This window comes from Carettochelys insculpta, chromosome 5 (assembly GCF_033958435.1).
Source record: "Carettochelys insculpta isolate YL-2023 chromosome 5, ASM3395843v1, whole genome shotgun sequence".
NCBI lineage: Eukaryota > Metazoa > Chordata > Testudines > Carettochelyidae > Carettochelys > Carettochelys insculpta.
Genome location: NC_134141.1, coordinates 86,742,041 through 86,764,185, shown reverse-complemented (window position 1 = coordinate 86,764,185; position 22,145 = coordinate 86,742,041). Strand labels below are relative to the sequence as shown.

Below are 22,145 nucleotides of genomic sequence, written 5' to 3'. Positions count from 1 at the left end.
TTTGACTGGCAACTTTTTCCACAAATAGGACTTATGAGGAAAAACAGCTAATTGAGGCAGGCATTATTGCATGAACAAAGGTGAGCATGACAAGATAATGGGTGAATAGTATGGTCAAGGTTTAATTGCAAAGGGCTTTGAAGGTTAGGACAAGACATTTTCTTTGTGTGTGGATAAGCACCAACACCACAAATACCACCACAATAATTGGTAATCTTACAAAGAAGCTCAGGACTGAATTGGGTTTGGAAACTGAATTACCCTCTGCTGATCAAATGGGCTATCTACAAATCAAAGTTGAGACTGATTAAGGGAACAGGCAGAGACAATAGGAAGATCACACTGCTTCTGCCTCTGCTGTACTTGTTCTGTGGGAAAGCAGAGGATTTCAATTTCCACTGAAAGCGACTGCACTGATTACACAGGTGTGGACATTCGTTTTTTAGTGGAAATCTCAGCTGCGATCTGACCCATACCCCAGTTAGATTTCAGTATGTAAAACTTAACTTAGCATTGGCACTTCCACTTCTGCAATGGTAGAATCCTCATTACAGATGCAGAACTTCACAAGAAAATGATCCACAGCACTTCACAACTGACTCAACTTGAAAGGCACGTGCTGTCATCTACAAGCACTTCAGAAATGGCTGGCCGACTTTCAGGTTTTACTGACACATAAGAAGAATTTAAGTTGTCCCTGGTTTTGCTTCTTTAAACAACATTCCAGAGGCTTCGTCACCTCAAGCACTGCTGAGCATGGTGTCCATGTGGCTTTGTGAAGTGCGGGAAGCATGAGTCACTAATTCAAATTCTAGAACAGACTTCCAAAAGCGTTTTAATTTTAATTGCTAAAGAACTTTTGCTTCCTCTTAACTGTTCTTTGACTTCATGGGGAGGAGTTATTATTTAAATGGATGAGGCAACTGGTCGGGTATCAGGAACACTATGTTCTTCCTGTTTCTGCTATAGTTTTGCTGGGTGAATTTCTGCTTGTCGCTTTTGAGAGGAGACCCAGGAAGCACAAGTTAGCTACAGTGACCTATCTATGCCAAGCTAAGCCCTGATGTACTGCCATAGTTCCCTTGCCTAGCCTAGCGTCTGTGGCTGAGGGAGATGGATGTGGTGGAACACCACCTTCTGTTGCTGTAGGAAGCATCTATGCCATGGGTGCTACAGCAGCTTAGTTCTGGTGTTTGTAACTGGGCAGCGATAGCGCTGAGAGCACAGACAGAGTCTCTGTTTGCACCTCTGCCATATAAGAATGATAGTTAATTGTCATTCTTACTCAGGTGTGGTGTGGCTAATATTTTGTGCTTTGCAGTCCTCTAGCGGAACCTTATCAGTTATGATCTGCACTCATTTAAGAATTCAGTAAAACAATTGGTCACAAGAAATGTTCGCCTAAGACCGCCGAGCCGTTCGTTATAGTCTGCTCTAGAACAGGTTGGAACATTTGACTAAATGAATTTTGCCAGAATATGCTGGGGAAAAAAGGCGAGATGCTTTGTAGCCTGCCTTGTTAGGTCTCTGGCTTGGGATCTGAGAGACCCAAGTCCAAATCCTTACGTAGCCTGATTCAGAGTAGAGCTTCTTATTTGTTGCAGACCTCTCCCTGCTCTATCTGAATGGGCATGATCTGGGATAAACACTGCCCCTTCCCCTCCATCAACAGAACAGGGGCTTGACCCTTAGTGTCCTACAGCCCAGGTCGAATGAACACATTCACCTGCCCTACCTTCCAAAATCTAAATCTACAAGTTTATATTTCAATCTAAAAACAGACATTTGGACACAATTCCATTTAACAAAAACATTCAAAAGGGTTTGGTTTTTGTGCTAGTGTCAAACAAAAACAAATTCTGAAACCTCCCGTGAAACAGACTGACTGTCCTCTGGTCAGCCCCACACACAGACTCTGGTGACAGGGGCCATAGGACAGGTCTCCTATCTTTGATCCATTATTCTCTTTTATCTCATCTCGATAAAAATCCAAGGAACACAGCGTTGTTTTCAAACTCAGTGTTTTGAAATTAGAAACACTTGTGCTCGCTCCATTATGCTCTCCTATTTTTTCAGTGCCTGACAGCCTGAGAACATGCTCTGAAGGTACGTCTATTCTTTACAGAAGATCGACCTGCTTAGAGTTGATCTTCTGGGGTTCACTTACGTGTGCCTGGTGAAATCAAACTATCAGGGGTCAGCAGTCAGCCCCTGTAGTCCTCAATCTCGTGACGGGTAAAGGAGGTCAATGGGAGAGTTTCTCCCATCCACCTCCCTCTGTGAGGACAGCCAGGTAAGTCAATTGCAGATATGCTGATTCTAGCTACGCGACTGCTGTAGACAATGGATTTTAATGTCTAGTGTAGACCTGGCCAGAGGGAAAGAGGAGCGCAGAGAAACAGCAGCTGGAGCCACATGAGGCAAGAAAGGCTGTTTTCAGCAGGTCTCCTCTGACAGATCACTGCAGTAATGGAAACAATCTCTCTCGCATTTTTTCTCTGTTTCGGTAGCAGAAGTGATCTAGCTGGCAGAGCTGGAATAGAACTTGATTAAATATCTTGAGAGGCCAGCTTTACATGCTGAGGCCCTATTATTTATCTATCAGACAGCCAGCCCCAGTTTCAATGCCTGTCATTGCTTCCCGTGCTCATCTAGGTCCCTCTGAAACCTGGCCCGCTTTTTCCAGTTCCACCTGGCATACTACATTTGTGACTAGTTCACTCAAGCCCCCTCTATGCTGTGACAGGAAAACCAACACATCCAGTTCCAAACCACCCTTCCTCTTTCCAATTCTCATCTTCCATTCATTCCTTGAAGGCCACAAAAAACAATCAGATCAGCTGACCTGATCTCTTGTGTCCTCAGATTCCACACACACAGCTGTCATCACATTCTGTGTTCCCTGGGCCTGCTGCAGCTACAAATTATCTCACATCATACCAATTCTCCACTAAAAGATGTTTTCATGGAACTTTCCTCAGCCAAGTAATAGCAGTGGCAGAAAGCAGCAAACTCACAAGAGGCAGCTTTTAGGTTGGGTAAACGCTGAAGAAAAACCCTGACCAGCATTTACTGCATGTACATACTACTCTCAACAACATGGTATTACTTCTCCATGATAAACTAGAACAGTCTCCGTTCGTCAGCGTGGATAGATATTGTACTTACCACTACTCAGCAGAAGTTTTAATAAATTGTACGGTAGCCAGTTGCTGAACCCAGCCTGAAAGCTCTCCTTAGCATCTGACAATGTACTGTTTCCCCTTGTCAGGAAATGTGTTACATTTTAATTCCTTTAGTTAAGAAAAGGTAAGAAAAAAAATGGGCTACTTACTGTACACTTGCTTCCATAGCCACAGAATATGCAAATTTCCAGGTGCTAAACCACAGCTGCCGTCAAAACATACAGCCTATGTGCCCATGATAAATATGTCTGCTTTATCACGTTTTTTTTTTTCTTCCAGGTAAAAAAGAGCCAGCTAAATTTAATCATTACACAAACTAAGATGATAGAGATGGGGTGAACCTCCTTGAAGCTAGTGGGTATGACAGTGGTCCTTCATTCAGGAGAAATATAAGAGGCCATCTAACTTCTTTTTGGAGTGAGATAGCTAATGCAATAGGAACCACCACACAAGATGCCTTATTTCCAATGTGCCCTCACATTGGTGTATCTGGCTAGCCTCTCACCCTACCCCCAGCCCCCAAACATACAGGCAGACTGCAGTAATGCAAAGTCACTGAGGGCCTACTTTGTCTCAGGGCTAAGTAGCTTCTCCACAATTTGAAGCATTAACCTCTCCCTGGAGAACACATTCCTCCTCACACAAAAAGTGGCTCTCCCAAACCAAAGCCATAAAAATACCCCATAAAAACAGCCCCATGATTTAGGGACTCAAGACCACATTTTTACGTACCCTGTTCATTAAGCTTCCATTACCTTCCAGCTCCCTGTCATCTCCAGTTCTTCTATTAGCCAACCAGAGAATTCTCCGTGAGCTTTTCTAATGTAAGAGAGACCTCTCTCTTTAGCGAGTGACTTGACCTTTTTTGTACGTTGAAGGCACTGAGTGTAAGGAAAAAATGCACTTGGTGTGAATAAGAGCAAGACTTAGACCGTTTATTTTTTAAGCTATTGAGAGCACCAGTAAAGAAAGAAAATGTCATGGCTTTTATTTTATTTTAGTATTGCATAAGCAAGCTGCTTTTCTTGATTAGATGGAAACACACCAAGAAGTGCCCAATTTTACTCTATAAAAAGCTGTGGGTGACAGCAAAACACTACCTCTCCCTCTCTCACAGTGCAGAGCCAGCATTAATGTACCCCAGGGAAATTACAGTAGACTATTATCCCATTTGTTTCCTTTTCTTTTATGTAGATTTAATATATGTAATACTTTGCCCTTACACGAGGCTTTCCTTCCAAGGATCTCAAAGTGTTTCACAAATATAAATGAGCAAAACCTGTTAAAACCTATGCAGAGTATTACTGTGCTCATTTTACAGATAAATTAAACTAATACTCAGAGCTGTTAAGGTCACACACATACTCTATAGCAGTACCAGAAGCACCATCCCATGGTCAGGCTCTCAGTACTGCCATGATACTTGAGCACCATTGGAAATGAATACTCCCAACGACTTTTGTCTATGCTAACATTGTGGGGTTTTTTTAAATGGTGCGAGGCATACATCATCATGCAGCAAGATCCAAACAAGGGCGCTAGAGCAGGAGAAATTAAAGGAAGAAGGATCTGAAGAAAAGTAAATCCTTATCCCTTTGATCTGGTATAAAGCTACTGCAGAGGAGCAGGGAGTGCCACTGGAAACAGTCATACTCTGCATGTATTATACGTCATTACAGTCATATGTAATACTGTGCCTATACAGTCACATAATATGTGACATAAGCAGACTACAGAGCAATGCCTACCTTTACTGCTGCCAAAACACTTCCCATGATACTCACCTCTAACTGCCTCCCTGTTCCCAGGCTGGACCCTCTGACAAAGATACCATCCCAGATTGGCCTGCAGCTTCTAAAGGCAACAGGAAGTTCCCTATTAGCCATATGGAGCTGGTGCCACACCCACAGCCCAGGCACTGCATCACACACAGGGCCAGCTCCTCCCCACTGTCTGCAGATGCAGCCAGTCCTGGGTAAAGGTGGGACTGCCCAGCCAAAGGATGGCAGAACATCCTCTTTAACGTTCTCAGAGGGGTAACCTTGTTAGTCAGTATCTTCACAAATAACAAACAGTCCTGTCGCACCTTAAGGCTGATGATTATCGTCTTTAAAGCCAGACTTGCTTTTTTTGGTCTCCTGGGCATCCCTAAAGCTCGGCGCTGCAGCTGTGCTTTGCACACTCATGGGTGCAGGGTGCCGTGCTGCAGGGGGGGTCTCCCAGCTGGGCCTGCCCTTGTCCCCTGCAGACAAGTGTCTCCTCTCTAAGCTGCTGGGCCCTGGCTTTGCCTTGCGCCACGTTGGAAAGGCAGCTCTTGGACACCTACCTCGCTGAATCAGTCGGGAAAGAGGAAGCCAAAGGCTGCAGGGTCAGGACTCACAGCAGGGAGTGGAAAGCCACTCACCCAAGGGGGCCACTTTGCCAACAGCAATGAGTCAGGGAGCCAGGCCTGGGAGCCAGGATACAGCTCCGGGATGAGGCGCTAGGGGCGCCTAGCCTCTGAGAAGTGACCGCTTTAGGGGGTGTGCTGAGACCCCTGGGCAGGGAAGCATCCGCAGCCGCTAATCTCCTGGAGCTCTCCAGAATCCCACCGCGGGCTTAATTTCCTGCGTGTGCGCCTAGAAAGTAAGCACAGGCCGCCAGGCGCTGCAGAGAGCGGAGCGCCGAGCAGGATCGCGCGCCGGGTCACCGCGTTAGCAAGGGGAGCGTGCCCCGGAGAACAGCCATAATGCGAGGAGGGCTGAGCACGTGTTCAGCCGCGTTACTAAACGTGCGCCGCCTCCAGCGTGCGGCCTGCAAAGTAGCCATCGCCGCTCCCTCGCCTCTTTCAAACCTGAGCCGCAGAACCCGGGTTTTATATTTATTGTAATTGATTTGCTTCTAATTAGTTAGTTTGTTTTAATTTGTGCGCCAGTAATTCCCCTATTTTGTCATTTTCTTTGCAGTGTCGCTTTAAGTGTGATTGACTTGGGCCGTGCTGCAGCGGCTGCCTTCTGCTTTCCGAAGGTCCCCGGGGTTAAAGCTTTTGAGGGGCCGGATCCTTTGTAGCCTGAGGCTTTTAGTAGGAAGAATACAAGAACCCCCCTCCCCCAGCCGCGTGGCGGGCTGGAGGCGGGTGGGGGGGCAGGGTATGGCCGGTTACAGGGGCTGTGCTCCAACCTGCCCTCGTCCGACTCGTGGGCCAGCAGGGGGGATGATGCCAACAGGAGCCTTTCTGTTAGGTGCCCCTCAGCTGCCAGGCTGCGTTTTGAAGACGCTCTCGGGGGGAATGAAACCAGCGCCCTACGCTGCACGGCGCCTTCCCGCCCCGCAGGGGAAGCAGCCGCAGGACGGGGTGTTGCTCCGCTGCTTGGACTCTGTCTTCCCCGGGCTCACCGAGAGGGCCCGCGGAAGCCCTAGATAGGGCCGGGGACCATGATGTGCCCATCTCCCAGCAGCACTTGCGAAACCCGAAGCGGCAGCCGACCGGCCTCTGGCAGGCTCAGCGGAGGGGCGCCCCCGGCTGCCCGCGGAAGGCTGGGCCCCGGGTGCCCTGCAGGAGCCCCGCCGGGCTCAGGGGGCAGCGCCTGGCCGTGGCTCCCCACACCTCCCCCCCCCCGCCACCTGCAGAGCCGCCCGTCCCTGCAGCAGCGGGTGGCCCCCAAGCCGAGCCGGGGAGAGCGGCCACAGGCGGGGACCCCGCCCCGGGACGCACGTGGGGAGCGGGTGCGGGGCCGGCCGAGAGATCCCCGGCGCTGCGCCTTGTTCGCCGCTTCCGCTGTTTTGTGCGGCTCCCAATCTCCACCCAAGCCTCATTACCACCCCTTAATGAGACCCCTTTACTCCGTGACGTGCAACCGCTCCATCTCATTAAGGAAATCGCTCTTCAATGCTGATTATTTTATTTGCAGCCATAATTATATTTCTTTCGGCTAAATCACGGTTTAATCGAGCCCACATGGAGGGCAGCAGCGCTAATTACAGCGGGAGATGCGGTGGCTGGTGGACTGCCTGGCCGGAGGAGGAGGCACCCGAGGCGGGGCGAGGCGGCCAGGCGCTCGGCTCTCCTCCCGGGGCCCGGCGGGGGTGGGCTCAAACACAACAACTTATTACTTCTAATTCTCCCACTGTCAGCAAATCACCTGCACGAAACAAGAATCTAATTTGTTAAGCTGGCATTTCTGCAGCTGGGAGATCGATTTGCTCTTTAGATTTCTCTAATTGACTGAATATAGACGCCCCGAATTAACTGCGCGGGGGCAAGAGGGACGGGGAAAGCGGGGGCTGGGAAAAGTCAACCAAAACCATCCTGGTAAAATAAGCCGTATTACCTCCAGAGTTGCCCCCTCCCCGTCTCATAGAGGACGGTGGATCGAAAGGTCCCGCGCTGAGTGACAGTCATATTTCTGGAACTAACTGGTTTTTAAAATAAAAGGGTTGGACACGTGGAGAATACTAAGTACCTCGAGAGAGAGAGAGAGAGAGAAAGGGAGAGGGAGCGCGAGGGAGACGGCTGAGCTCTGAAATTGCTTACAGAATTACATTTGTTTTTCTTGTGATTTTATTAAAAGTCACTCCTCATCTCCAGAATGCGTGAAAATATCTACTTTCCACTCAGCTACACCGCATTAACTTGGTGGAGGCGAATTTGTTTGTTTGTCTATTTTATTTATTTGCTAGATAAGATTGATGCAGTCTTATTAGCGCTATATCTAGTTATAGGAAAAGATAAGGATGAGATGTTTTCTTTTTATTCCAATTACGGGGCTTGTCACCTAACTGGATAACTGATATATGATTATTTATCTTGAGTAAATAGAAATCAGAAAAGCAGCGAATTTCACACATACCAGCAAAATATGTATGTTGCTTTTTCCAGGCTGCCTATACAAGTGGGGGGGAGTCAAATGATGGCGTTAAGCACGAGAAAGGCAAACATGCCGTGTCAGCCTGAGCTGGAGATTTTTCAGTCTTGCGGCGGAGGGTTTAGCTCCCCAGCCAGTCGGTGTGAGTTCGCGTTTTAAAGCCCTAGATTGGTTGTCTAGTGTGGGTTACAAATGAGCCCGTCCATACATTAGCAGAACGCGTTCTGCCGGAGCAGGGCTGCGCCCCGAAAACAAAGCTCTGGCCTTTACGCGAACAGCCCTCTCACGTCCAGGACAGCTCAGGCTCTTCAGGGCGGAGTGACTAAACTGCAATGTATTCGTGTGTTATGGTTCCACAGGAAAGTTTGACAACCGAAAACCACCCAAACAAACTCGCCTTTGCCTGGTGACTTTCGCCTAGGCAGAGGCGGTCTTGGAATGGAACGGAAGGAAGGAGGGGTTATGCCCGAATATACTTTATTAAAATAGCTTTTCCCCATAAAAGACAGGTGGTCATAGTGCTGATGAAAATGAATTGAAATAAGCCAGCCTTTCACTCCAAAGCAACCGACTCGCCGCTCAGAGCTGCTCCATGCAAGCTCGCCAAGAAGAGGCAACCTCAGCTGAGGCCATTGACTTAGCCGGCTACGTTGCAAAAAAGAGAGAGACGGAACCACGATGGTAAATATATTTAGAAATAAGCGCTACTGCCTGCGATTTCTGCCAGCCCTGGCCAGAAAGCATGGCTGGAGGCTCGTCTTCAAAAGTGTGTGTGTGTGTGGTGTTACACGCACAGTTGTGTCGTGTGTCCGTTTACATCTGTTTCAACTTTGAAAAGTTGCTCGCAGAGAACAGCTACAACGTGCGGTAGGCAATCTAAGCTCCTAAAGTTAAAAAAAAAATCAGGCTACTATTTAAGGATGGCTGGAATTACTCAGCTGGGATCCGTAACGTGCTGGCATCCGTGCGCCTGATTTCCAGAGAAGTCATATTTTCGAAGAGGTTGATTGAAATGCAAACACGTGTCAGTCTCTCCTCCCCCCCCCCCCCCCGCATTTCATAATGACAAATTACGCCCAGCGAAAGGACAGTTGGGCTTGTGCGCAGGTTATGTAGAGCTGGGAGAGTAAACAGGAGCCTAAGTCACTTGATTTGTTTTCTGTAAGCAAATAACACCCCAAAGCGTGGCTGTAATTTACGACGAATTAAAATTGATTCTTTTCATCAGACAAGAAAACAGGCAAATGTGCGCCGGGTAATTCTGGAGGGAGGCGCTCCTCATTAAGGGGAGCAGTGGTCCAAGCCGGCACTTCAGAGCAGGAATGCGAACGAGAACAGCCTAGTCTGTTTCAGCCCCCGTGGCTGGCACGAGCAGAACGGAGCGCTAACAAATGCGGCAGCCCGGAGTCTAGAGCCGAGACCCGTTTAGCGCTGGGTGTCAAAAGCAGCGCCGGGAATTGGCCCCTCGCTGCCTCCTGCCAGAGGTTGCGCCGTAAATGCATAAGGCCCCGTTTCACGTGGCAAACCCCGCGCGGAAGCCGCGAGTGAGTCCGGCCCGTCGTGCTGCCTGCGGCCTTAGCCCGGCGCTGGTGGAAGTCCTGGCGCAAGGGGCCGGCGTGCCCCGGGGAGGAGGCGGGGAACGCGGGGTGCCCAGCTACCAGCGGGGCGGGGGATACACTAGCTCATGCGCTCGCCTCGGGCAATCGGCGCCTGGTTCCGGCAGCCCTGGGCTTGGGAACGGCCCGGCGCGCGGGGCTGGTTTCGCGTCGAAACGCCGGAGCCTGCGGCCCGTCCTGCGGCGCGCCGCCCCCCGCAGGCTCCAGCCCTCCGGCTGCTCGGCCGGGCGGGCGGCTGGCAGGGCGCAAGGCAAAGCCCCGCCAAGTGCCTCGCGCCCGGGCAGGCGCTCGCGCGCGCAGTTCAAGCGCTCCTGTGCCGAGCGCTAAACTGGCCAAAGCGGCGTTCCTAGGGGCGCCCGAGCTATTGTCTGGCCGGTCCCTTTGTTCCGGCGCTACGTGCGGGTCACAAGCCAAAGCCCGTTTGCGGAGCGAAGACCCCTGGCGCCGGCCCAGACGCGCCTTTGCCTTTGTCCCGCGGCGCAGGCTGCAGCCGCTCTGGGCACGCCGGCCCTTGCTGGGGCCTGGGGCTCCTCGGGGCGCGCGGGAAGCGCCTGCCCGGCACGGCCCTGGCTAGCGGGGGGGAAGGCCGGGTGAGGGGGGGGTCAGCTCAGCCGGGGCGGTCCCCCCCGCGTGGCCAAACAAGCCCGGGACGGGCAGGCAGCCTCCCCGCCCCCCAGCGCCCGTCCTCAGCTGCTTTTCCGCCAGGCTTAAAGTCAGCCCGGCGGCCGGGTCCCCCCTCCGGCAGCTGTCCTGGCCCCCGCCCGCTGCGCAGCCTGGGGAGACGCGACTGACCGCGTTCCGCCGGCTCCAAGTATCCCGGGCGGTAGAAAAGTCGGCCGCGGGCGCCAGGGGAGCTGGGGGCGCCTTGGATTTCGGCCCACCGTGGAGCCTCTGCGGCGGTTGCTCCGCCCGGCCGGCCGGTAGCGCTGGGGGGACGGAGCTTGCGGGAGCTGGGTGCGGTGCCACCGGCCAGAGCGCATCGCCCCCCACCCCCGCTGCGCGCAGCCCCCGAGCCCGCGGGGGCGTTCACCCCGGCCTGGGCTCGCCGCGGGCAGACACACCAGGCCCCGCGCGAAGCGCGCCCCTCCCCGGGTCCGCTCCGGGCCGGGCTGCGCTGCTCGGCCTGGCGCCTCCAGAGCTGAACTCACTCCGTGTAACCTCGGCTCGGCAAAGGCACCAAAACTGCCCTCCAGCGCGGTCGGCAGCCTCCTTTGTCGCCGCGATCCGTCCCCGCGAACCCCGGCGCGGACTCCCCCTGGCAGCTGCCGGCGGGCCGCCCCGGCCGGGCTTGGTGGAAGTCAGTTGGGCGGCGAACAAAAACAGCCAGGGGCGCGCTTAGTCTTTCCGCCGGGCTCCCTTTCCGGGCGGCTTTATTTGCACGACATGAATAATCTTAATTGCATCGCTTGGAATTAAAAATCAATGCGCGCCAAGCCGGGAGGCGCGAATATCCGTTTTCATTGTGCCTGGCTGGGGGGGGGGTCCTGCTGGGGCAACTAAACCCACAAGTCAAATAACTTGCAAGGGGCATGAGGTGCTGCTGCCAGCGCAATGGAAACGGATTGTTTCGGAGCGGCTCAGCAACGGTACAGGATTTTGCACTTAATTTCCTCCGTTATCATTTACAATCAGAACCTCCTGGCTTGACAGCCAAGTCTAAACAGTAGTAAATTAGTACAAATTTATACTGATTTTACTCTAATAATCGTAATAAAAGCTTATAGATTTGGCACTAATTACATAAATGCCTAATGATCTTGAAAATTACTCTGGTTAGAGAGATATTACTAATCTAAACTTTGTTGTTGGCTGGCTCGGAAACCCCCGCGCATTAGGAATGGTTCGCTTCCCGCCTGCCAGGCGCTCGCGGGGCTTCCAGGAGTTTACCACGGGCCAGGGGCAAATGTATTCCACAACAAGCGGTTAACTTTATTTACCGCCCTCACCCGAGTCTGCGGCGGCGCTTGGCCCCGGCCCGCTCCCCCGCCCCCGCCATGCGCTGGCGGAGCTCCGGGTGAGGTTTTCGGCTGCTCACAACCGTATCGCCCCTGCGGGAGCGGAGCGGAGCGCAGCGCGGGTCAGTTTCGCTCGGCGCCCAGCTGTCGGCGGGGAGAGGCGATCTGGGCTGGAGGAAGGAGCTTCCCCCCCGCACCCCGCACGGAGCCTGGAGCCCGCCGCTGCGGGAAAGTTGCTGCACAACGCCCAAGCCCGGCTGCGGGTAGGCGGGGGGCCCCGCACACTGCCCTTGGCACAGCCGCGTCCCTCCCCTGCACCGGGCTGAGCGGCCAGGCCCGCCGGGGGGCAGCGGAGCAGCCGCCTCCGGCCGGGAGCAGGACGCGGGCGGGCGAGCCGGGGAGCCATCCCGGCCCCGGGATGCGCTGGCGCTCCTGCCGCCGGGGGGGACGCGGGCGGGCGGGCGGGCACTCGCCGGGCTCTGTGACATTTGCAGCCTGCCCTCCTGATTGGTCCCCGCGCCGAGCCGCTCACGGGTTCATTGAAGTGTTAAGCACCTCCCCGTCTCTCTAAAGGACATTATAACGCCAGGGAGCCCCTTTTAACCACACACCGCATGGCCGCTCATTTAGGCGAGCCGGAGCCGTAGAGCTCGTTTACATCACTCCCAGCCGCTACCATTTGGGGGGGACCAGCCTTCGCCCTGGAGCGGTGCGCGATGCTGTCTCACGCCGACCTCCTGGACGCCCGGCTCGGTGAGTCTCGCCCCCCCCGCCCCCACGGATCTTTGTCGCCCCCGGCCGAGGGGAAGGGAGACGCGGAGCAGGAAATTGACAATTTGCGCCTTGGTTGCCCCTAACGCGCCCTAACCGGGCTAATTCTTCGCCAAGTAATTGCCCGCGATGAAAGTTTAATTTGATTTAAGGGCGGCGGGGGGGAGCGGGAGACCCAGCCCCGGGGGGGGGGCCTTGCCATGGCTCTGGCCCACCCAGGGCGCCCCCCTTTAGGGGATCCCCCCGTCTTTGGGGGGGTGGGAGTTTTGGGGGGTTCTCCCGCACGCCGGGGCTGAGCCGGCCCGGGCTGGGTTCACCAGCCCCACCGGCCGACAAAAGTCCCCCACCTTCCCCGCCCGGCCGGGCCCGGGCCAGGCCCCACGGACGGGACGGGACGGGATGGGACGGGACGGCGGGCTCCCAACTTTGCCCGCCCGCTGAAGTTGAGCGCGGGCGGCGGCGCGCCGGGCTCGGCCCTGGTTCGGGCTGGGGCAGCCGGCCCCGGGCGGTGGGGCTCCGGGGGTGGGCCGCCGGGTGGGGGGGTGACGGAGGCCCCTACCCGGCCGCAGGGGAGTGACCGGCGCCGCTTTGCCTCCGCAGGAATGAAAGACGCGGCCGAGCTGCTGGGCCACCGGGAGGCGGTGAAGTGCCGGCTGGGCGTAGGGGGCGCGGACCCGGGAGGGCACCCGGGAGACATGGCTCCCAACTCGGACACGGTGGAAGGGGCCACCCTCCTGCCCGGGGAGGACATCACCGCCGTGGGCTCCAACCCGGCCTCCTTGGCGGTGGGCGCCAAAGACCCGGACAAGCAGGGGGGGCAGCCCGGCGGGCAGAACCCCAACCCGACGGGACAGCAGCAGGGGCAGCAGAAACAGAAGCGGCACCGGACCCGCTTCACCCCGGCGCAGCTCAACGAGCTGGAGCGGAGCTTCGCCAAGACCCACTACCCGGACATCTTCATGCGGGAGGAGCTGGCCCTGCGGATCGGCCTCACCGAGTCCCGGGTCCAGGTAGGCGCAGCCGCATCCATGGCCCCACCTTCCCGGCTCCCTCTGACCCTCGCCACCGGCAGCCACCGCCCCGCCACGGGCCGAGCTCTCGGGCGCTCGCTCCCCCGCGTCGGGCTGTGCAAGCCCCCGGCCCTCCCGCCCAGAGAGGCCGCTGAAAACAGCAGCCCCTCCCCAGCCCCAAGGCCCCTGGCCCGGAGCCGGCGCCTGGGGACCCGCCTCTGGCACACCGGGGCCGCACCAAACCGCAGGTGCGCCCCGCGGGGTGAGAGAGCGGCTGATCCGCCCCGCGGCGAACGCAGCAGTCGAGTCGCCGCTCTTAAGCCGCCCCGGGGGTTGCGCCCAGGCTGCTGAGCCAAGCCAGGCGACGGAACCGCGGAGCGCCCGCCCGGCCGGCTCTGGGTGTCCGCAGAGCTGAGCGGAGCCTCAGCTTCCCCGTGCGCGCCCGCACGCTTGGCCATTCAGCACCGAGCCGCCGCCCGAAAGCAGAGACCCAGAGGCAGACCGGCCTGGGGCCAGCAGCTTTCGGCTTCTTCTCCAGACCTCCCCGGCTCGTGCCGGGCAGCTCCAACCAGCTCCAGGCGCACAGCCCTGCAGAGCCGCCTGGCTGCAGGGGCCATGCAATGCGGGGCTCCCGGGAACGCCCGCAGAGCGAGGGCACAGGGGAGGGCTGTGCACTGAGCCACACCCGGGGTCTCCTGCGAGTTTCCAATAAGCCCCGGCTGCTAACGCGCCCCCGCTTCTTCCCCCAGCCGTAGCGCGCACTGGGCGGCGCGCGGCCTCTCCCGGGGCAGCGGCCGCTGTCCGAGGTGCTGAAGCTCTGGAAGGCAACTGGGGAGCAAGCTCGGCCCCAGACCCTCGCGCCTTTGCTCAGAGCTCAAACCTCCCCTAGGACAGCAATCGAGTCTTAACGCCAGGCTGGGTTTTAACTACCTGGCGCCAAAGGCATTTCTCAGCTCACTAGTTGGAGTTTAAGTGTCTTAAGACTTGCTTTCAAACCCCCACTTAGCACTGAGGGCAAGACTAGAACTAGAGAGTCGCAATAGCAAGAACACTGAGTTGGTCAGAGAGCTGCTGCATTAGAGCCAATCGGTTGAAGCGTAGGCTACTAGTAACCGGGGGGGGGGGAGAAACTGACACAACAGCTGGTTACAAATGACGTTTTTAAACCTAAACTTTTATTCTGAGGAATTCGGGTGAGAGGCTTCAGAGAAATGAAATATATTCGCTTCTAAGTGCTAGGGGGACGCCATAAACGCACTTTCATTTTTACAGTATTCGTCTTTGAAAATTCTCCCAGCAAGCCAAGTCCCCATGCCAAAAACTGGGTGGGGAGGCGTTAAAAAAAAAGACCGTTTCATAACCAGAAACTGATTGAGTGCACGTTTGTAACTGAACACGCACACACATTCGTTTTAAAAAGCCAAACAAGTGTAAAAAGCCGCCCCCCCCCCCGATGATACTTCATTTACATTTCAAGCTAAATTGGATTCACAAATAAAATATATCTGGACAACTGACTTTATGAAAAAAGAAAACGTGGACGATTAAACTTGATTGGATTTCCCAAAGGTTAATGATACCAAGTTCACTATCGGGGGTATGGGAAACGAAGTAAAATATAAAATAGAGAACGGAAGTAGTTATTTTCCAAAAGCACATCAAAGAAATACGCCGGAGGCAAGATAAAGTGTTTTAATGGTCTCAGCATAATCTTGAACCCAATGATAATAGCGCGAGATTGCTGATAAGAACAGTTTAATAGAGTGGCAATTTAAATATCTTTTACAATAATGTTCTGTAGTTTAAAAAGTAATCAGATCAGCCTGGCCTTCTTAATTAACACTTCACAATGATTAACAGGGAATGAAATGCAAAAATAATTTATGGAAAATGTATTTACTCCACAATTCACTGTATCATCCTCCTTGACCAAATGTAAATTAAGTAGTAATTGGGTTTTGTGCTATATGAGGGCGGCACCGTAGTCTTGGTATTACCAGATTGCCAGCCCATTCCTTGCAGGGCATGGGGCAGTACCCTGCCCAAAACCTGCTCTGGCTGAACAGTTAATGCAAAGCGGCCGCGTATGTTTTTATGCGTTTTAAGTGCTAGAATAAATGAGCGCTTTCCTCGTTTGCGCGCTAGAGCTGATGTACATTATACATTACAATCATTTGTTGCTTATAAGCGAAGCCGGCTCCCTAGCTGATACCGCTCTGGTTTTCAGGCGTGTGTAATAAAACCGGTTCTTTATAGCATGCCATTATTAGAAACCAATTTCAGAATTATTTATAACCTGGAATGGCTTATTAAGCAGCAATGCGAGAATCATGCAAATGACGGGATCCAATGCAATATAATAAGCATAATCATTAGTCTCTACCGTGGATTAATTAACTTTCAATATTTTATTTACATAAAAACCAAATCAGTGAAATAACTTCTGCACAGCCAGCCTTGCCTTTCAATATTTTATACCAACCACCATCACGCGCTCTAATTCCACCGACCGTGTCCTCCACAATGGTCGTGTCACCTGCCACATCTTAATAGGGGACAAGCTGAGAGTATTTTCTCGTTTTCTAATGGAATGAGAAATTGCATTTTCTTCCTCTCCCAACACTATTAAAGCGTAATGAATTCGGCCCCGAGTTCACGGCTGGCTGCTTGGAATGAACCTGAGATCTGAGCTTTAATACAGCTCGCCAGATTTCCTACCAAATCTTCACATTAATCATCCGCTAGATTCCAATGAGATCTTCATAAAGGTTTGGCTCCTGGAAAAAAAAAAAAAGTAATATTAGCTCCTCGGCTCTCTTGCTAACGCATTTATTGCTGGGGGAATTAAACGGGCTATATATTTTAAAATGCATTTACAGTATGGCTATATTACTGTAACAGCAGATACCAAAGGAGGGTTTTTAAGCTTCCAACCTCCATTAGATTCTCACGGTTGTATTAATAATTTTCAGGGACCAGCTGCATTTCAGACCTACTCCAGGGCAGCCGGCCGCCGGTGGTTAATCTATTTCCCGAGCTGGCAGGTGTGCCTTTCCAAAAACCTCCCTTAGGTTTTCGCTGCCTTTTCATCTGTCATGCACTAGTTTTCAACTGGAAACACTCGGCCTGTTAGCAGCATATGCGCCACGGCTGCGAAGTGAGGCGAGCAGTCCTGCTGGAGATGCTGTAAGCCACCAGTAAACCATGAAACATAAGAGATTTTTTGCAGCCGCAATTTAACTATTAACCCTAAAACATAATTGAAAGCGATTTTTTTCGATTATGCCTCTAAGGGGTGGCTCCTTAGCAGCTGTTCAGTCCCGTGAACGGCCGCGCATCTTTCTCAGGCTGGGTGGATAATAAAGGAGCAGCTCCAGCAGGTTGGAGGGTCTCGAAGAGCACTAACTCGGTTTCCTCTTACACCAGCCCAGTGTTTCCATTCGGGAACGGCCGGGTTACACACACCAGTGTTCCCCGCTTGAGCCAAAGCAGCTGGTGCCTAGACACCTGACTCCAGCACCCAAGCAACAGCAGCGGCGCAGGACGGCCAGGGCGGCTGGGGGTAATCCAGGGAGGAGAAATAAATAAGAGGGATGATCTGGCTGGTGCTAGGTGCCGCCGTGGGGGCAGGGAACGGGGCTTGTTGCTCGCCAGGTCTAGTAGTCCCTGAGGGGTTTTAGGGCTGCTTGCTAAGGTGGCACCCACCAAGCGCGAGCGAGGTCTGGGGTTACCCGAAGAAGCTGGTGCTCGGCTCGCAGAGTTTTCCTAGGCACTCAGGCGCCAGCTGGAGCAGGCTCGGGCGCACGCGAATATTTTACATACATTCGCCTCGGTGTGCGTGACCGGGGCAGCTCGGTCCTGGGACACAGCCCCCGGATCCCTTGCATGATAGACACCCCTGCGACTTTATTCGCCAGGCACACGGCAACTGGCGGGCAGCTGCAGCGCTAACACCAGGGGAGACAATGCAAACGAGTAAGGCCGGGGAGAGAGGCAACAAAACCGGGTCGGGGGAGAAGGGCGCGGAGCCAGATCTGGGGAGGAACCTGGGGCTTTAAATGGCATTCCTGGCGTAGTGCACCGCCTCGGGGCTGGTCACTACAAGAGCAATCCACATTACAAAGCCACGTCCTAGGGGTTCAATTGCAACGCACATGGGAGCGATCTGCAGGCCGTGAGAAATAGTGAATTATCTGCCCAAGCCAGAGCCAGGTCCTAGGAAATCGCGTGTCACCTCCCGGGCTCTGATTTGTACAGCCCGTTTGGCAAATCCCACAAAATTCAGCCCAAGCCCTTCGGATCTGGCCAAATCCCCTCCCATTGATTCCCGGCGAGGAAAAACCAGCCGGGCTCGGGCGGACTCAAAACACACCGCCGCGTTAAACGGCCGCATGCATGTTAAACGTGCAACGCGCCGGTCTCACGAGCAGGGCGAGGAAGTAGCGCAGGAAAATGAGGATCTGAAAGGCGAAGAAATGATTGTTGTGGGAACACAGCCTAGACAAGGCGCCACTAGCAAACTTCTGTTGCCAAGTCTTTATTTTGACATTAATAGACAAATCGCCCGAGGCTCAGACTCCGGTTGCTGTGATTACGAAGTCCAGTGTAACCCCCTAGGTAGGCTGAAGTGCACGTAATCAAACAGAGCTCATTGCAAAAGAGACTCGGGTTTGTCGAAGCAAAATGTAATTTTATTGACAACTCGCCCAGGCAAGCGTTGAGCGGCGCCTCCCTTCGTTTGCAACGGGGGGGAGAGAAATTTCCTCCCCCCCACCACCGATGAGAAGAACCCGGCTGCTGGGCAAGGGAGGCGGCCCCGGGGCTCAGGACTCCAGCTATTTTCTGAAAACAGAAGATGTGGGGGCACCCGGAACTAGCGCTCCCCTCACCTCCAGGCGCACACACCGAGGCAACGTTCACCAAAGCTCTCTGGGACTCTGGCCTACGCACGTGTAATTCTGTACTTAAACGAATAAGCCCCGTTATCGGTGCACAGGCCGGTCATCAGGGATATCCACGTGGAGCAACGGTACAGGCTTCACTATCCCGGTCTATTATTGTTAGATCCAGCTCGCTTACGGCCACACCATTTTTCCTGGCGTCAATGGCCTTTGGTGTGTGCTTGACGAGACAAAATAAGGAAGTCTTCTGCAGGTTTGAAATCCCGCTGTTATGCTACCTGTAGGAGGAGGAAGCATTTAGGTCCATGTGGTGTAGGTCATCCCACCCCCCCACACACACCCGCGTTCACAAGTATGGGGGTATTCATACACCTGTGTAGTACGGCCAGGCCTGTAACATCTACTGGGGAGGAGGTGGGAACTATGGAAGTGTCTGTCTGGGATATAGCTCTTCTCTCCGCATATAGACTTATTACTTAGCCCTGGATAAGCGCGCAGGACGGGCTTAGACAACGGGTCCCACATTTGAACTTTCCCAAAACAGGCCACCCGGAGAGGGAGCGTGTCTGCAGCAGTGTCTATCCGCCAGCTCCTGCCGTGTGACTGTATTACAGTAAAGGCTGGGGCATTGTTACAGCTGCTTGGCAGATACAATCCCCCGCGGGGTGGCCTCCCTTGGAAAAGTTCAGCTATGGGAACCGCAGCCCAGAGGACAGCCTGCGTCCCCTCCCGCCCTACCGCTCTCTGATCCCACCCCCAGTGCAGCCCCGGGCCCCTGTGCGGCTATAGGTCCCATCAGCGACCTCACTGCTCCCCGTCCGTGGCTAGACTGGCCAGCGCCCGCCCTGGGCCCGGCGCAGCGCCCTCTGCGGGACCGGCGGGGGGCGGCTGCGGCGGGCCGGGGCTCCCCGCGGCGCTGGGCGGTGCCTAACCCGCCTCTCTCGCCCCGTGTCCGGCAGGTCTGGTTCCAGAACCGCCGCGCCAAGTGGAAGAAGCGCAAGAAGACCACCAACGTGTTCCGCGCTCCGGGCACGCTGCTGCCCACGCCGGGCCTGCCGCAGTTCCCCTCGGCCGCCGCCGCCGCCGCCGCCGCCATGGGCGACAGCCTGTGCTCCTTCCACGCCAACGACACGCGCTGGGCCGCGGCCGCCATGCCGGGCGTGTCGCAGCTCCCGCTGCCGCCGGCGCTGGGCCGCCAGCAGGCCATGGCGCAGTCGCTGTCGCAGTGCAGCCTGGCGGCCGGGCCGCCGCCCAACTCCATGGGCCTGTCCAACAGCCTGGCGGGCTCCAACGGCGCCGGCCTGCAGTCGCACCTCTACCAGCCCGCCTTCCCCGGCATGGTGCCCGCCTCGCTGCCCGGCCCCAGCAACGTGACGGGCTCGCCGCAGCTCTGCAGCTCCCCGGACAGCAGCGACGTGTGGCGGGGAACCAGCATCGCCTCCCTCCGCCGCAAGGCGCTCGAGCACACAGTCTCCATGAGCTTCACCTAATGGCCGCGCCCCGCCCCGCCCCGCCTCGCCTCGCCCCGCCCCCCCCCCCTCCGCCCCGGCCCCCGCGTACCCCCCTCCACGACTTACTTACCAGGGAGTCGACTCAGGATCTGCAATCAGGCGCCATGGACTGGTTTGTGGGCAGAGAACCCCACCCCGCACAGCCCCCCCCGCCCCCCCCGCCGGCCTGTGAGCCCGGGAGGAGACACCACACAGCCACCCACGAAAGGACTCAGCTCGTTTGTCCCTTGCGCCCCCCGCCAGCTCCATTTGGACCAAAGCAGCCAGTAACCCCACGCCTAAGGCAGGGCTTTCTGGTCAGGGGCTTCCCTAACGGCCACGTCTTGGGTTGGGGAGGGGGCTGGGCAGGTTGATGAAGTGCTGAGCGAAATGGAGAGGACGTTGGACCCGTTTTGATAAAGCCTTCCTAAGGGAGACCCAGACTCCAACGTGGGGGGCAGGGCGGGGGCTTCACTTTCCTTTTCTGGATCTTTGATTTCTTGATCGATTGAGTTGCAAACCTGTCACCGTTTTTATTTTCGTTTTGTTGCTGTTGTCTCTATTGCATCTTCTGCTGTTGCCACTCGCCTTGCAAGCTGGGTGGCAAGGGCCTGGTGCACATGGACAGCCTCTCTTTCCAATCCTGCCAGACTTTGTACAGAGAACACAATCAACTCTTTCTGCATGTGCTGGTCCAATCCAACCCCGGAGAACAGATGCTCTTTGGAAGAATGAACAAACAATGTGAAATAGGATGTTTTGTGTAGATAAAGCATTCTTGTTACATACTGGTCGGTTTGTGATCTGTTTTAACTTATTGTCTGTGCTTATTTATTGAAATTTTGGGTTTCTTAATAAATGTTTGAGCTAATATAAAGCATATTATTTGACTTTTCCGGACAAGTTTATAACAAGTTAATGTAAACGGATAAATAAAATCATTTTCAGTATGTGATATGGAGAATTATGGGTTTTGGTGTGGCGCCTGAGATGTAAGCAGTCTCTTAAACCACAGGGGGGAAAAACACCCCGCCCTTTAATTTGGAAAAAAACAATGGTTTTTTTGGTCAGACTTTTGGGAATGATTTTCTTGCTTAAACTTTGCATTGAAGTCTTTGATTTATTGCAGTTTTAATATTTCCTGATTAATAAACTTTTGTTAAGCTTTGTGCGGAATTGACCTTTCAACGCCAAGGCCCAGAAAGTTACTCTACAAACGACACAGCCAGAGGAGAGAACAACGAGGGGGCTGGAGGTTAGCGACCAGGTGTGTAGGAGCACAACTGGGCTGTTCACTGGGCCCAGCAGGGGGAGATGTGAATCAGCCAAGGACACACAGCCCAAGGCCCGCATGGGACAGACAGGGCGAGCAGCAGGTTTTCCTACTGAACCGTTTCAGATAACACCTGCGGGGCCACACAGGCTGGAGTAGAGGAACAAGGACTGAGCTAATCTGTGGCCAAGGACTGTACATCTCGCCGCAGCCTTTGATCTTTACATAAAGGGGAAGAAGGAGGTTGGCTCGCCCAAGAAAGCGGCTGGGCAATCAGGCTGGGCCGGCGAAGGTGTGCCCAAGGGGCTCCCCACGGCCGGGGATCGGTTGTGGGGAGGAGAAAGTCAATGGCAGCAGAGCTGGGGGGCGGGCGGGGACAGCTTTCTGGCGCACGTGTCGCGAGTGCAAACGCCCTCAGGACAAGCACAGGGCGGCGTCCAACCTCAGCCAGCGGCGGCCTCCCTGGGGAACGAGTCGCTTCGAGCCTTCCCCCCCACCCCTGCCCCGGGTGCCTCAACCCCCACCCCAGACTTACACCCCGAGAGTGCCCGAGGCGCAGACAGCCCACGAGGGGCCTCGCTTGCTCCAAAGTGCGCAGTGTCACGCGAGAGCGCAAGTAAAAGGCGGGCCAAGCACGGGCACCCCAGAGCAGGACCGAGTCTACTGGGGTGACACAGGACAACCGCCCCGCCGCTAGATGTCAGCCAGCTCCGCCGCCGCTCCTGGGCGGTGGCTCTCCAGGGCACCGCCTGACCCCGCGCTTAGCGTTCACATTCGGTACGAGCGCCGGGGGTCGCCCCGCTCCAACGGAACCGGCGGCACCATCGGTGTCTCTCCTCCTCTGCCTGGCCGCCCCCTAGCGTGCTGAGACCGCCCCTGCCCCGGGCCGGGATCACACGCCAGATGGGCTGCAGGTTCCAGCGCCCCAAGGTACTTCCGCGCTGAAGTCCCGCTCCGCTCCCGTGCGTGAGATTTTTGCCACAGCTTACGTACAGTGGGAGCAGGATGGGGCCAGGCCCTTTGCTCTCTGGTTAATGAGACTTACCAGCTCGAAGAGCGAGCGCCACAGCCTCGGGCTCTATAGCCATTAGCAAGTACTT

At 54.9% G+C, this 22,145-nt stretch overlaps 1 protein-coding gene across 1 annotated transcript; it reads left to right on the top strand.

Moving 5' to 3' along the window:
• The first annotated feature begins 12,316 nt into the window (after positions 1 to 12,316).
• Positions 12,317 to 19,772, top strand: OTP (orthopedia homeobox). Its single transcript, XM_074994250.1, has 3 exons — positions 12,317 to 12,353; positions 12,972 to 13,381; positions 19,242 to 19,772. The coding sequence occupies exons 1-3, from the start codon at positions 12,317 to 12,319 to the stop codon at positions 19,770 to 19,772; spliced, it is 978 nt and encodes a 325-aa protein (XP_074850351.1).
• Positions 19,773 to 22,145: the final 2,373 nt, after the last annotated feature.